Source organism: Myripristis murdjan, chromosome 15, assembly GCF_902150065.1.
Source record: "Myripristis murdjan chromosome 15, fMyrMur1.1, whole genome shotgun sequence".
NCBI lineage: Eukaryota > Metazoa > Chordata > Actinopteri > Holocentriformes > Holocentridae > Myripristis > Myripristis murdjan.
The window spans coordinates 21,085,329-21,099,582 of record NC_043994.1 but is presented as its reverse complement, the minus strand read 5'-3'; the positions used below and the strand labels follow the sequence as shown (position 1 = coordinate 21,099,582).

At 42.0% G+C, this 14,254-nt stretch overlaps 1 protein-coding gene across 3 annotated transcripts; it reads right to left on the bottom strand.

Annotated features, from left to right (window-relative positions):
• Nucleotides 1-34: 34 nt before the first annotated feature.
• Nucleotides 35-11,572, bottom strand: zgc:172136 (FERM domain-containing protein 6). Of its 3 annotated transcripts, none has more exons than XM_030071070.1 (14): nt 11,431-11,572; nt 8,048-8,272; nt 7,811-7,901; nt 6,341-6,420; nt 6,046-6,122; nt 5,665-5,860; nt 4,927-5,082; nt 4,364-4,429; nt 3,826-3,894; nt 3,534-3,708; nt 2,122-2,403; nt 1,730-1,858; nt 1,510-1,580; nt 35-1,416 (listed from the first exon to the last, which is right to left on the bottom strand). In XM_030071070.1, exons 2-14 carry the CDS (start codon nt 8,123-8,125, stop codon nt 1,126-1,128), a joined length of 1,761 nt encoding a protein of 586 aa, XP_029926930.1. In that variant the 5' UTR covers nt 8,126-8,272; nt 11,431-11,572; the 3' UTR covers nt 35-1,125. The 3 variants fall into 3 exon arrangements, with proteins under 3 accessions (XP_029926930.1, XP_029926933.1, XP_029926932.1); XM_030071073.1 differs by lacking the exon at nt 11,431-11,572 and adding an exon at nt 10,807-10,936; XM_030071072.1 differs by lacking the exon at nt 11,431-11,572 and adding an exon at nt 8,924-9,012.
• Nucleotides 11,573-14,254: the final 2,682 nt, after the last annotated feature.

The following is a 14,254-nucleotide window of genomic DNA, read 5'->3' as shown; positions in this document are numbered from 1 at the left end:
TTCCAATAGTGCAAAAAAGACCAACAAGGTATTCTGCATTTATAATTTATTTTCACTATGATATAAAAAACAGTGCTTTAGATATAAAGAAGTGGTTCAGAATTAATACCGTGTCATTTCCTCAAACATTATTGTCTCTGTATAAACATTTTTGTGTGTTTCAGGACTGAGATGCTTTCCCATTGAGTTCAGTTTATCTGGGTTACAAACAACATGGCTAATCCTGAGCTCACCAGTTATAATGTACAAAGCAGTTCCTGACAATCATGTCTGAACAAAACAGTAAAGAGGCTCTTTGTTTGGGGGGGTTACATAATACAAAAATAGATTATACACTTCAACGTTCCAGAAATAGTACTTTACAAATAATACTTTGCTGTTCTAATTACGAAAGTGGAAGGAAGTATAGCAAGAGGAAGCTTTGAATGAAGAATGATGAATGCATAAACAGCTTTAACAAAATTCAGGATTAAGCATCATCAACTGATTTGGATTGTTGTGGCAGACTGACAGGCAAGGGGCGACTGTCCATGCTATAAAAAAAACACTGAGCATCTTATAAAATATGATTTTAAAAAAAAAAGGACATAAAAGCATAAAGGAGCACAAACAGTAGCACCGTGGCTTCCGGAGATCCTCCTGTATAAAACAATCACAATTTCCCAAAGTGTTCACATCAGCAAATAAGATTAGAGTAAGGAAAGGGATTCCCATCTGTTGAATGTCCCACATGTCCACAGACATGTCCACACTGCCACACAGTTTTTAAACACTGTAAACTTGCAAAAATGCGACAATAAAGTTGATTAAAAATGTTTGTTGCTATGAGAAGTTGTAAAGAAGCAGCGCCAGTATGTACAGAATATACAGTAGCAAAATTATGTCAATAAATATGCTGTTGTTTGCAGATTGAAATGCTGCAGGATTAGGCTTCTGTTATCTCGCTATATTCCACAGCTTTACAAGGCAGTTATAGGAGAAATACTACATGAGACAGGGTCCTGTCTACATATGCATCGCTTGTTGTCAGCAACCCCACAGAGAAAATACCAGGAGACATTCACATGTAACAAATTCCCCATTTGAGAGAATGGGTTAGTTGAGGACTTCAGTGCTTTACGGTGTTCAAAGAATGAATTCCAGCAACTGTTCATCCCCCAGAAGGTCCAACGAGAGGCAGTTGGTCGACCTGCGGCCGTAGAAAGAAGGTTTGGCCTGGCAGTGCAAAAGGGGGTAATAACTATGGTCCGCAGGGATCTTTGTATTTGCTGGGGCGTCTGGGAGCCCAAAGGTGTAGCTGTGTGAGGAATCAGGCAGCAGTGTGGTCCCCAGCGGTGCCGGAGGCGGTAAAAGACGGACATCATCCAAACTCTGGCTGTGACGATCTACGCAGACCTGTGCCCTGGATTTCAGCACCTAAAATAGAGACAAGATGGTGAAAACAGGGGCGAATACACCAGAGAAAAACAACAGGAAGGGAAAGCAGCAAGCAGATGATCCATGACAAACCTGTTTTAAAGTATCCTTGCTGTGTAACTTCCCTAGATCATCATCGCTGTCTGTGGGACATGCTTTGCTTTCTGAAAAGTGCAAAACAAAAACATTTACCAGAATCATATCAAAGAACAGAGAAAAATTACTCTGATGATAATTTACAAAACACAGGTAAGACCGGTACTGATGTATATAAAGATGATCTCACAATTTAAAACGATTCCATCACTCCTACCTGTCAAGTGAGGGTCTGAGGTGAGCTCTGGGCAATCCACCGAGACCCCCTCAAGATCAGCCAGTTGGAGCATCTCATCAAGATCATCCATGAGAACCTTCTTTGGACTGCTTCCACTGGTCTGGATATCTATGTATCAAAAAGCCAAACAAAGAAATGAATCAGCAATGAGTAGTGTGCCACAGCCTCATATCAATTTACAACACATAACATACCCTTGGCATGTGCTGTGTAAATATAACTTTTTTTTTTTTTCCCCCAGTCATGCATTTCTCTCCTTAGAAATAGCGATGGTAAATAAAAGAGGATTTATAACTGCAAGCAAGCAAGAAAACACCAGCATGAAAATATAAATGGGTATAATTTCTTGTTTGATTTATTGATCTTCTCACCTTCCTCTTGCCACTCATCATCTGTTCGAGGCTTACTGCCTGTATCAATGCCGGAGGTGCAGGAGCTGCCGTGGCTGACCGCTGAGCTGAAACACTTCTCTGTACGCCGCTGACTTTCTTCCTCCATGGAGGCTATCTCGGTTGAAATGCTGTGTTGCCGTGTGTAAACTTCGATTCCAGAGCTACTGGTGGAGTGTCGAGACAGACCAGGGCTGCTCTCACTACACGGGGGGTCCAGGTCCAGGTCATCACTGATGTACGACTCTCTGTAACGTTTCTTCTCTGGAGGGAAAGAAAAAGACAACTTTTAAAATGAAAGCATAAACCACAGGATGCTAATCAAATTTGTTTTGATGTGACTTCTAACATTGAAATGAATACAGATACTCAAATAGCTGCCCTGGGAAAAATGGAAAAGCTCACTGTCAATGCTTTCTGTTACAGTACTAGGTGACATTGTTGGCACCCTTTTCAATTAGGGATGTACCACTTGCATTTTTCTAGGCTGATTATGATCTTAAAGCCTGACCTGCCAATAATAATCATGGCCAGTTACGGTTTTCTTTAGTTTAATATGATTAACTGTATACACACAAAAAACATTGTAACTAGAAAGTTGAGTATGCTCACTCATGCAGCCCTACTTTCAATATTGTTGAAGAATGAAATATCTGAATTCACAGATCTCCAGATTCTCAGCATCACAGAACCAAAAGTAGATATTTTAAACTGAGGAGTATCACATTATTTTGAAACGCGCTATTAGATTTTTACAATACATTTTTAAAAGGCTGCCCGCAAGTGTTGTATTAAATTTGTTGTTCCAAAAGATTTTGTCGTACTTCCTCCATGGGAAACTTTCTCTTTGCATGTTTTACAAACAATGGACTTTGAATCTTCTTCACACACTTTGTAGAAGTCCCACGCAGCTGACATGTTTGTGCTAGTCAGCGCAGGTCAGCCAAGTGAGACACTTGGCCCAGTGTTTGGTGGTTTTTCCTCAATCCACCAACACTGTTTAAACACTGTTTCACACTGTGTGACATGTTGAACTATAAAACACTGATAGAACTGTTCAAACACTGCTCATATTCAAATGGCTTTCAACCCACAAATTATTCAACTGAGCCTCAACCACCGTACCTATCAGGTAAAACTGGTGCCTGAGATCAGCTAATACAATCAGCTTTATAGTCAGATAGACCTGCCAGTCCAGGACTGAGCCAATATGGTGTAAAATTGGCTGGTTCCAATCTTAGGCCAATCAATCGGTGCACCCCTACTTTCAATACTGTTGATCAATGGAAAAAAGGTGCCAGTCTGATGTGTACTGCAGACCAAAGCCACACTGGAAGTATTGCTGATATCTGAGAATCTCACTGTATCCACATATCCACGCCTCCTCCCCTTACCTTCGCTCTCCTCCAGCTGGCGGAGGTGTTTGAGGGCTGGCTGGAGGCTGAGGTAGAGACGGTGGCTGCTGCTCAGGTGCAGGAGGAGGTGGCGAGAGCGGAACGGCGACCCGGTGTAGTAAACCAGCTTCCTGGCTGAAGGAAGGCCATCTGGCTGGATCTCAAATTTCTTTCCCTGGACAGGACAGTGTGATTACTATGCATGTGTTGCTAATGCCCATTAAATAATTAGAATGACTACACTTAATCTTAACAGAGAATGGAAAAAAAAAAAAGTGAGCGGTGTGTATACCAGGAAGGTGAGACGTCCCACATTAGACCAGGGAAAGTCATACAGCAGCTGGCGTATGTTGTTCACCTCCTACAAATGCAAAACACACACAGGTAATCTGAAACAGCTCAAATGCTCGCAGAAATTTATATGAAGTCCAGATTTCTGGATGCACAATCTACTTATTTTAAAATTAGCAATTCATTATCAATGCTCCATTATGTTTTTGTTCATCAGAGCCATCTGGACCTTGCTTGCTAAGAGGCCACGGGTTCCTCAAGGTATCTCACGGTCTGCTGGCTCTTTAATCAGCCAGGCCTGGAGCCCTAATCCCCCCCAGATGGGCCCTGATGGACAGATCAAACAACTGAAGGGCATGGCAGACAGCCGCTATCTCCTGATGCACTGCTGTTGGTGGCGATCCCACACATTCCTCACATGGCTGGTCAGGGGTTTTTCAGAACCACAGACACACAGTCTGAATCTCTGAGCAAACGCAGGTTCGCTCTTACGTATGTTGACACACACACATTAATAACACATTCAGACACGCACGCACCTGATAAACCTGCATTCCTCGCAGGGTCAAACCAAGCAATGCCGTCCCTCTCTCTGCCTTCTTGTCCTGGACACATGAATGATGAGATGTCAGAGAGGTATTTCAGCATTCAGATAAGAAACCCATTCTGCTGCTTTAGCCTGTCTCCTAGTTTGTTAGGAAACTTTGCATTGCTCTTAACAAATTAAAACCAACAGCACATTACGCAACTGGTGACATCAGTAGTCAAAACATCACTCAGCAGCTGAGTGATTTTAAAATAGGGAGGACAATGAGCTGGCACAAATATGCTATAAAGTTATGCAGCTGCCCCATAACCATTCATCCAGCCCAGCACATGTGAGGCCTTCATCTATGAGGGGAAATACATTATTTCAATCAAAGAGAGATACTCCTCAAATGGCCATAGGTCAAAATGAGATAAAAATGCAATCCTTCAAACCACGGGCTAAACGTTAATCATCATTCCTTATTTCATCACAGCCTCCTGCAGAACTGTACTACATAGGCTCAACTGAAGCAAATAGCACTGAAATGGTGAATTCTGTCCTTGAATCCCAGACCTTTTGTAGTCTGTAGAAAGTAACAGGAACATCCTCCAGGCGGCAGGACTCCCGGATGAAGTGCAGGATGGCGTCGCGAGCAGACATGCCCCACAGTTCCTGATGCACCTTGGGCCCATGGCAGAGGAGGTAGTTCACTCCACGCTTGGCCAGAATCTGTAAGGGACAGATAATGTCTGGGGTTAGAGAAAGCTCAACATAACCAGGAGTGAAAATTTAACACACACATATATATATACTTTTAAACTGATGATCTTTATGGAGATAACTGTTGTAGAGGTGCATTTCACATGTACACTGGTGGATTGTTAATGCCTTAATATAGTGATTAAAGAGTAAGCACAGAGCCTGCTGCCTGTTTGTGTATTAACTCAGCATTTTAGAAATTTCAACTTATATTCGTGGCTGAATGATGCTGAAGAAATAACAGTGTCAAGCAGATCAGGCCAGGGTTTTGCTTGAGCAACCCTGAAATCCTAAGATGCTAGTATCCTCTTGTGTTTCAAACCTAGATAGAAATAAAATTGGATTAAATTAAATATTGGCCTTCAGTGAAAAGTTAGAAGTACAGCATTATCCCCACTCTGGATTTATCAAGATTATTATCATTATAATAATTAAGGAATAGTCTTTTTTTTTAGATGTTTTCTCTTCACTTTTGTAAAACACACATTTGTCACATTCATAAAACAAAGACAGAGAAACTTTGAGATGTTTGTACCACATGGTGACACCTACCCATGGAGGGAAATAGTCTTTAGGCTGAAAGTAAGGGGTAGCCTCCTTATCCTCCCCTGGCAGCGGGTGGTCAGCTAGGTCAGCCTGCAAGGCGTAACCTGCCAGCTGGAAGTACACCTCCTCCTGCTGACGGCATTCAGATCGTAGCACTCGCTCTCGCAAGTCGGAGTAGTACAGATGCCGTGCCTTCCGCTCACTGGTACAAACACAACAGCGGGGGGGTGGGGGTGGGGTGGGGGGGTCAAGAAAAAGATGATAATGAAAAAGACAAAGATTTATGAAGTCTGAAAACAGAGGTGCAGGATGAAATACATGTAATAAAATGAATAAACAAGCTGGTATTGTAGTGAGGATGTAAAATGAAAATAAACAGGGACATACGAAATGAGTCTTCCGTTCTCCACGTAGTACTGCACTTTGAGACAAAGTACCAGAGGCAGGGCTCTCTTCTGCAAGGCCTGTGTAAAGGGTAACACATATATGGAGTAAGCCTGAGTGTGCTGGCATCTCTTTTTGTCATGCTAAAGCACAATGTGTGTGGCTCTTATGTGGGGCAGTGAACCGTTGAGGACAGTTATGTAGCTTGGAGTGGGGGTCAGAGCAACATGCTCATAATTTGCACTGACGACATTTGTTCTCCACCGCAATTCATTTACACAAAAATATATCCCCTTACCTTTCCTGAATCTTGCTTCCATTCCTTAGGAAAGTACTTAGTCAGCTTCTCTTCCATGTCCAAAAATATGTGCTCATTGTCTGTGAGGAAGAGAGACAATCAGGAGACAAGAACACACACAGAATGCAAACAAAACAATAATGTGACCAAGCGTAAAATTTGCGTAACAATGGGATTAACTAAGGGAAAAGAAAAAGGCCCTTGTTCACCCATTTGTGAATGAGGCTACTAGGAGGCAAATGGCAACTACACTAATGCTAATGTAATTTTTTTATTAACCCCAGTGTTAGCATGGCAGCTCAGGACCAAACACTGCAGGAACATTTTTGGTTTAACATTCTATAAACTCATATAGAGATGATTAAATGCATACAAATATGTTTCTATCTACATACTGTCATCATATCTTGAAAATAATCCCATCTACGTATAATTCTTTAAACCAAAGCCAATATTGTGCCATCAAGAGCACTTCAAGAGGCTGATAAGCTGTTTGTAGCCTGTGCTGAGAATGGAGGGGTTGCATTACTAACAACATTGCATTTAAAATAACCTCAGTACCACCCCCAGTCTGGTACCATGGCTCATGACATAGGCATGTTCTGTTTGACCCATCTTATTTGTCTTTAAACTTTTGTGCAACTTATTGGCCATATCATGTTCCCCGGACTATTGCACAAGTCACTCCCCCAACTGTCTATTTCTCTCCTTCCATCCCATCCCATCTCTAATCTGACTCATTCTAACTCTTTCACCTCCTCTTGTTCACCAGGGTCTTTGAGTAAGACTTGAGTGAAACTCTGTCATGTTGAGTCACCCCTCTACCCTTTTTTTCTCCCCACACTCCCACTCTCCCCTTCCCATCATCAATCCATCCCTCCCCTCACTGAAGAGGTGGAATGCAAGGGTGCATTCCAGGCTTAATGAAGTTAATATTGCTGGAATCCAGGCCTAAGTGGTCATTGGACCAACACCACAAAAACAAAAGGCTGCTTGTTCAAGAGGTGAGCCACACAAAGATTACCGAGGCATTTCGACATATTTGCACAAAGAAAGAGAACAGGAACAAGAGCATGAAGAAGAGAAAATAGAAAATTTAGAACTTTGCTCGGTGGCTGAAGGAGATTAAGCCACTCATTTGTGCAGACTGAGAGGGTGAAACGACACTTTTGGTTGTTTTGATGTAATCCACTTTTGGCAGTAAACCCCACTGCCACAGTATTATGTAAACAGTGCCACCAAATGAGTGGCACCACAGCCAGTAGTGGCCTACAGGGTACCTATGGCTCCAAAAATGAAGCTCTTGTTGGCAAACTAAACGAGTCATAGCTGGAACATGATACGTGCATGACCTACACCACGTACTTCCTACACTGTCCATCTTGTGATCTTCTGATGATACTGCGGTGTAGACAAGTGTGAACACTGCTTTCAGGTTCAGAGGCTCAGGGGTCAGAGGAGCTTACTTACCCTTTACAACTGTGAGGCCAAAGAAGTGCAACTCTTTGATCCCAAGGAGCTCTGCCACACGGTTGAAAACATCCTGGCCTGTGGACTTCAGCTGAGGCAGGGAAGGAGAGAATGAGAAGGGTGATCAATATGTATTCACAGGATGTACAAACTATGTAACAGATGCAGGCCAGTGGATGAATAAACAGAACTCCAGCAATCTGTAAAGGTCTCTGGGATCGACAAGAGAATACTCACTCCAACAGTGATGTCCAGCTGTTCTTTGTTGGGGAGGAGAACACAAATGGTTCTCTCCTGCTTTGCAGAGACAGACATGATGTCTGGAGTCTGTCAGTGTCTGTTGTTCTCTCTGTCTGTCTGTCTTTCTCTGTCAAGCTGCTGCAGGACCCCCTTCCTCTCTCTCCCCCCTGAAAAGTGTCTCTCCTTCACTGCTTCTCTGTTCAGGCGCAGTCCATATTTTATCTTTAAAAGAAAAAGCAAGAAAAAAAAAAAAACAGATGACATCAAAGCAAGATAAGCATTGCAATGAAAATGCAATATCCAACAAGATTCTAACATGAGTGACACGGCCAGCAGATAGGAAGATCAAACACTGGTGTGTATGAGATATCAGATAACCAGAATTAAAATTCTGCTCAGACGAGTTTCGCAAGCACCTGTAGCTTTTTGCACCGATGTGGTATTCGCATGCCATCAATCAGCCAAGGGAAAAAAATCTCATACCCAGACATTGGTAAACATCATGAGGGGGGAGTCTGGCCACTGAGATTAGCTCCACATAACTTGTCCTATTCAAATGCTTAGAAATTAAAAATATGATGAACACATTTATCTTCCTAGGTAATCGTCACAGCTATTACGAATCAAAAACAAGAATGAGGTGGATGAGGTAAGTATGTCCATCTTAAGAGGCATCTTGACCCAAGTTTGGGACGACCGGACTGTTGACAATGTTCTGCTAAATGCACCCAGAGTATAGCAAAAACCCAGGCATTCAAGTTCAAGGAGCTTATCATGCTGTAATCCCAATAAAAGTCATTAACTGAAACCATTAATCAATCATCTAATCCTGTGCAATCCTCTTCTGTTACAACTCAGAATTCACCAACCCACCATATAAGAACTATGATTCCTCCGTGCTGAATATATGTTAAAGTATATAGTAAAAACAGGCTCTAGTGAAGGGTGACAGATCATTTGTAGTAGCGACCAAGGCCAACCTGAAGCTCGCCCCATTATGTTGACCCGAAACCCCAGCTGGTACGATCCTCATCTGATTAACGTCTCAGAATCAATTAATCAGATTAATGGCTGCCGCGCGCTGACTCTGATCCCTTCTAAATCCTGCTCTGGACCATAACAGGGTTAAGAAAAAAAATAGAAAATGGACAGAATACTAATATGATTCTGAATGTAAAGATCATGTTGCTATGCTGGTAAATGCCTTCCTCTCAAAATGCATTTCAAGTAGAAAACAAAGTGAGGAGGCAAACAATCCCAAAATGAAAAGAGGTTTCTTTTTACCACAACTGTGTTTGTCTACATTTGATCATTTAGGAGTTTTACATTCACAGTGGCCAAGGATAATCATGTTTAAAACCACCATGATGCAACAAGCCACTCTGCTGGGTTATTAAAAGACTGTTAGGCTGCTTCACACCTGCAATTATTATGTGGCACAAATTCTTTTACCGTGGGGACAAACAGTACGGTAAGATTTTGCATGTGTACCAAGGAAAAGTGTGGGATCTACCAAAGGAAATGTTCTTGGCTCACAAACATGTTCAAACACAGCCTCGCTCATATCTGATTGTCAATGCAAACAGATATTTAAAAACCTGAAAATCCAGTAGCTTTCGCATCCATCTTGTTCATGACAAGGCTGAACTAATTTAACTACACATTTGTGATGGCCTCAGGCAACGTGATAGAAAAAAATTCTAGCTTTTTTCTGCACTCTGTACTTGTTATCTATTTACTTCAATATACTCTTTTAACTAGCTTACATGTGCTTCTTCAAAGACATGATTTATTCTGTTAATAAGAGGAGCATGGGTCTTTGAAAGATACCTTTCCAAGGTGTGTTCAGACTTCTGAGAAGTCTATTTGGTTTATTATGAGCTGTGAATCTTTTCCATAAAAACAAGTCCACCTGCTTTGAATACTGAGATGTGAAACACAAAAGCTGCTAGCACTTAGGAGCAATTTCAGAGATTCTTCTCAGGCAATATGACTGAAAAATGAAAAAAAATTGAAGGAAAAAAAAGAAACAGAACAACTCTGGAGGGTACCACATTTGTTTTGCACCTGAGATTTTCTTGAAATGCAACATCTGGCAAAGCACTTTCCTTTCTTGTAGCATCTGCCCTACTCATTCAGACTTCTCACCTTCACACAGTTCTAATTGTCATCATTATCTTCATGAATGCAGCATGTTGCTCCTGATCTGATGTTGGAAGCAATATAAACTTATCTTATTTACATGTAAGAAGATAGCCAGAAAGAAAAATACTGTTCTATCACAGTAGGCACAATAAGTTCTGATTTTCTTTCAAAAGCATCTGTCTACATATGTGCAGTGAGATGACAAAATACCTTTTTTCAACAAATGGCTTGTGATTAACAATGCAGAAAAAAGATAAACATTATTAGTTATTCTCATTCAAAACAATGGGTACTACCAGTTGCATTCGATTGAAAACAATTTATGTTAATGATAAATACTTTTCTTTTTTTTTTTAGGATACAGCTAAAGGACAAATGTAAAAGCGTCTCCCAAGGGTGTGACAGGAAGCAAAGGAGGAAAAAGGTCTAATTAAAAAATTACTAAGCACACATAACAGACATTATAGAGTCAAAATGGGCTTCGAACATCAGCAGTACACTGACCACAGATGAAAAGCATGAGAAGCAGAATCACCCAAATGAATGAGGACCACAGCAACCTTACACCTGCCTCCACTCCACCATACACACTACCCCTCCCTGCATCTGACCTCCAGGACAAGTCCACAGTCAGTCCTCAGATGTGCTGGATGATGTCTTCAGATGTACCCCTGGTTGCTGACCACAGTGGAACCTGGCATCACATGAGAGCAGCCATCTGTATGCCTTAATTCCCCCTCAAGACTGTTATAATCCCTACTTCTGAGCGCACTGCTGGCTGTAAAAACAACATTCCCACTGCTCCGGACGAGCTCCTCGCTGCCTGCTAAACCCCCTTCATAACCCAGAGGAGCCCTCTATAGAAAGATGGGATATAAATGAATCACGGAGACCAGTTTACACCCACCCAACCTGAAACCAAAAAAAAAAAAAAAAGGTGAGCCACATTTTCAGTTTCAGGGGAACAGGGGCATCTATTATACGGAGCAGGGTGCTTGGGGTATGAGTCATAGAGCAGCCCTGGTGTGGAAATCCAGAGAAAAGTTGAATTGTGGATTTCCAGCCTCACAAAACCGCACAAAAACAAGACTATTAATAAAGTGCTTAACATTAATGAAGCACAGGAGAATGAATAATTTCGTTACTCCCGGGTTCCCGTCCGTTACTAGCAAAAAAGAGCCGGAGCAACAAGTGCATCAATCTCACAGCGCTACAACACACGCAATAGTACTCACCATCGAGTTGAACGGAGGAAACTAAGTAAAAAATGGACAAATATTAGCGGTGTGTTTTCCGTTAGATCCGTTAAGACGCATTTCTTTGCTTGTATTCCGACATAAACCCGGCGGAGGTGGGCGACACTGACCACCGCTTGATCCCCAGTCGCGTGTTTAAACTTCTTTAACCAACGTAAAGCGCAAAAGATTGGACCGTACCACTTCCGCCAGCCGTGGGGGGTTTATGTCCCAGTGGAAAGGATTAGGACAATTATTTTTAACATAACAATTCAAAATATTGATTATTTTTGTTTATGACGCCTGTAGCTCTGGCAGAAAAGGAGAGAACTCGTAAGAACGACTTTCAGCGACCGGAAATATTTGAAAATATTACTAAACATACCCCCCTCCGTGATATGGTTGGCTCTATTTTGTTGTGGGGAGTTTAGTCTGAGAAGTTATCTTTAGTGCGAGGCAAGCTAAAGTTGAAAACAGTGTGGGTTCACTGGCTGACAGTCACCTCTGCTCGATTTGATCAGTTTTCTTTGAATCATTGATAAATATCCCATTTCAACAATTAACATATTATTTTTTTTCTCAGCATGAGTATTCAATTTATTATAACCTAAAAAAAAAAAAAAAAATCATAGGCTACATTCTCCTCATTGCTAGTGCGTTTTCTACATTTTCATCTTAATCCAGGTCATGATCTTTTGATGGATCTCCAGTGGGTTTAAGAGTAAATATCTTTCATTCCTATGTTTGTATGCATTTTTTGAAGACTGGAGAGCTTTGTAGGATATTTGGGTCATATTTGAGTGTTTTTACGATTCATTTCCCATTGCCGCGGCTTCTCCACAATCTGTGCACGTTGACAGCATCCCATACCACGTCTCGACCTCCAGTCATTCTGTGCACATGAATCTCATGGCCTTAAACTCACTCCTCACGTTTCCCTCTCATCCACCTCTATTACCCTTTAACCCTGCTACCCTCGCACCTCTTTCTCCACCCGTCAGTTTGTGTAATTTAGGACCCTTGCTGAATTTGGACAGAAATGACGTCAGCCCACAATGCCCCTGTGCGCTTTGAGAGATGAGGGGGTGGTGAGGGTCATTTGGTTGCTCTGAATGGGGGCCCTGCGTCCGTTTCCATGGAAGACAGCATTCCCAATATCAGCTGGCTGCAAGAGGGCTTTCAAAGTACAAGAGATGTCTCACTGAAAGAGAGAAGTGGGACACGCATTGCTGGATTGCAGTGGACCACAGAAATTGAAATATAAGGTGATGTTTCAATACAGTCACTGACACTTGACAACCGACAACAAAATTTTCACTTGAAACTGCAGTAAATGCAGCAATCCCATTTGCATTCTTTGCACCATGTCCTGGGCGAAATATTGTACACTTATTCAATGTCATATTATTTCTTTAAACCCTGTGCTCTGTTAGGACAGTGCCATCTAGAGGGCAATTTGATCTAAGGCAAAAAGAAGTTCAGCTGTCTCCAGTAAGCCCTGATTAGCAGCAGAAAACAAAGACTAACAGTAATGACAACACAAATCTACATGAAAAAAAAAAAAAAAAAAAAAGTAATCTCACTACAGGATTCAAGACTGACTGCCAAGTACACAATTATAACAAACCCGAAATTACAACTGATAATTCTGGTTCAGTAAAATTGAAAAACTATATGGACTCCCAGCAAAAAAGTATCAACAATACTTATTTTGCACAAATAAAGCAATGCTACGTTACCATTAAACACTACATAGCTACAAATAAAATAATATACGCTATATGGACCAAAGTATTGGCACACACCTCTTAATCACTGAATTCAGGTGTTTCATTCAGTCTCATTGCTCCAGGTGTATAAAATCCAGCAGCTAGTCCTGCAGTCTGCCTTTACAAACATTTGTGAAAGAATGGCTCATTCTAAAGAGCTCACTGAATTCCAGTGTGGTGCTGTAATGTAATAGGTGTGCCACCTTTGCAGCAAGTCAGTTTGTGAAATTTCTTCCTTCCTGGATATTCCACCATCAGCTGTAAGTGGCATTATTGTAAAGTGGAAGTGTTTAGGAACCACGGCAACTCAGCCACCAAGTGGCAGACCATGTAAAGTTACAGAGCGGGGTCGCCGAGTGCTGGGGTACATAGTGCGTAAAAGTGGCCAACGCTCTGCTGACTCAATAACTGCTGAGCTCCAAATCTCCTCTGGCATTAACATCAGTACAAAAAATGTGTGCCAGGAGCTTCGTGGCATAGGTTTGTGTGGCCGAGCAGGCAAGCTTTACATCACCAGGCACAATGCCAAGTGTCAGATGGAGTGGTGTAAAGCACACCACCACTGGACTCAGGAGCGGTGGAAACGCATTCTGTGGAGTGACAAATCACGCCTCTCTATCTGGCAGTCTGATGGACGAATCTGGGTTTGGTGAATGCCAGCTGTATAGTTTGGTGATAATGCTCTGGGCTTGTTTGTCTGGGGTCGGCCTCGGCCCCTTAGTTCCAGTGAGGGGAAATCTTAATGCTTCAGCTCACCAAGACATTATGGACAATTCTCTGCTTCCAATTTTGTGGGAACAGTTTGGGGAAGGCCCTTTTCTGTTCCAGCATGACTGTGCCTCAGTGCACAAAGCAAGGTCCATTAAGGCATGGTTGGGTGAGTTTTGTGTGGAAGAACTTGACTGACCCACACTGAGCCCTGACCTCAACCCCATCCAACACTTTTGGGATGAACTAGAACAGAGACTGTGAGCCAGATCCTCTCATCTAACATCAGCATCTGACCTCACAAATGCTCTTCTGGATGAATAGGCAAAAATTCCCCCAGACACACT

Excerpts from the sequence above, each read along its gene's own strand:
- zgc:172136 (XM_030071070.1), bottom strand. The coding sequence starts at position 8,125 with ATGTCTGTCTCTGCAAAGCAGGAGAGAACCATTTGTGTTCTCCTCCCC. Across the intron at positions 6,123-6,340 it reads GGAAGCAAGATTCAGGAAAG|GCCTTGCAGAAGAGAGCCCT; the intron begins GTAAGGGGATAT and ends CCCTTTACACAG. Across the intron at positions 1,581-1,729 it reads CTCAGACCCTCACTTGACAG|AAAGCAAAGCATGTCCCACA; the intron begins GTAGGAGTGATG and ends TGCACTTTTCAG.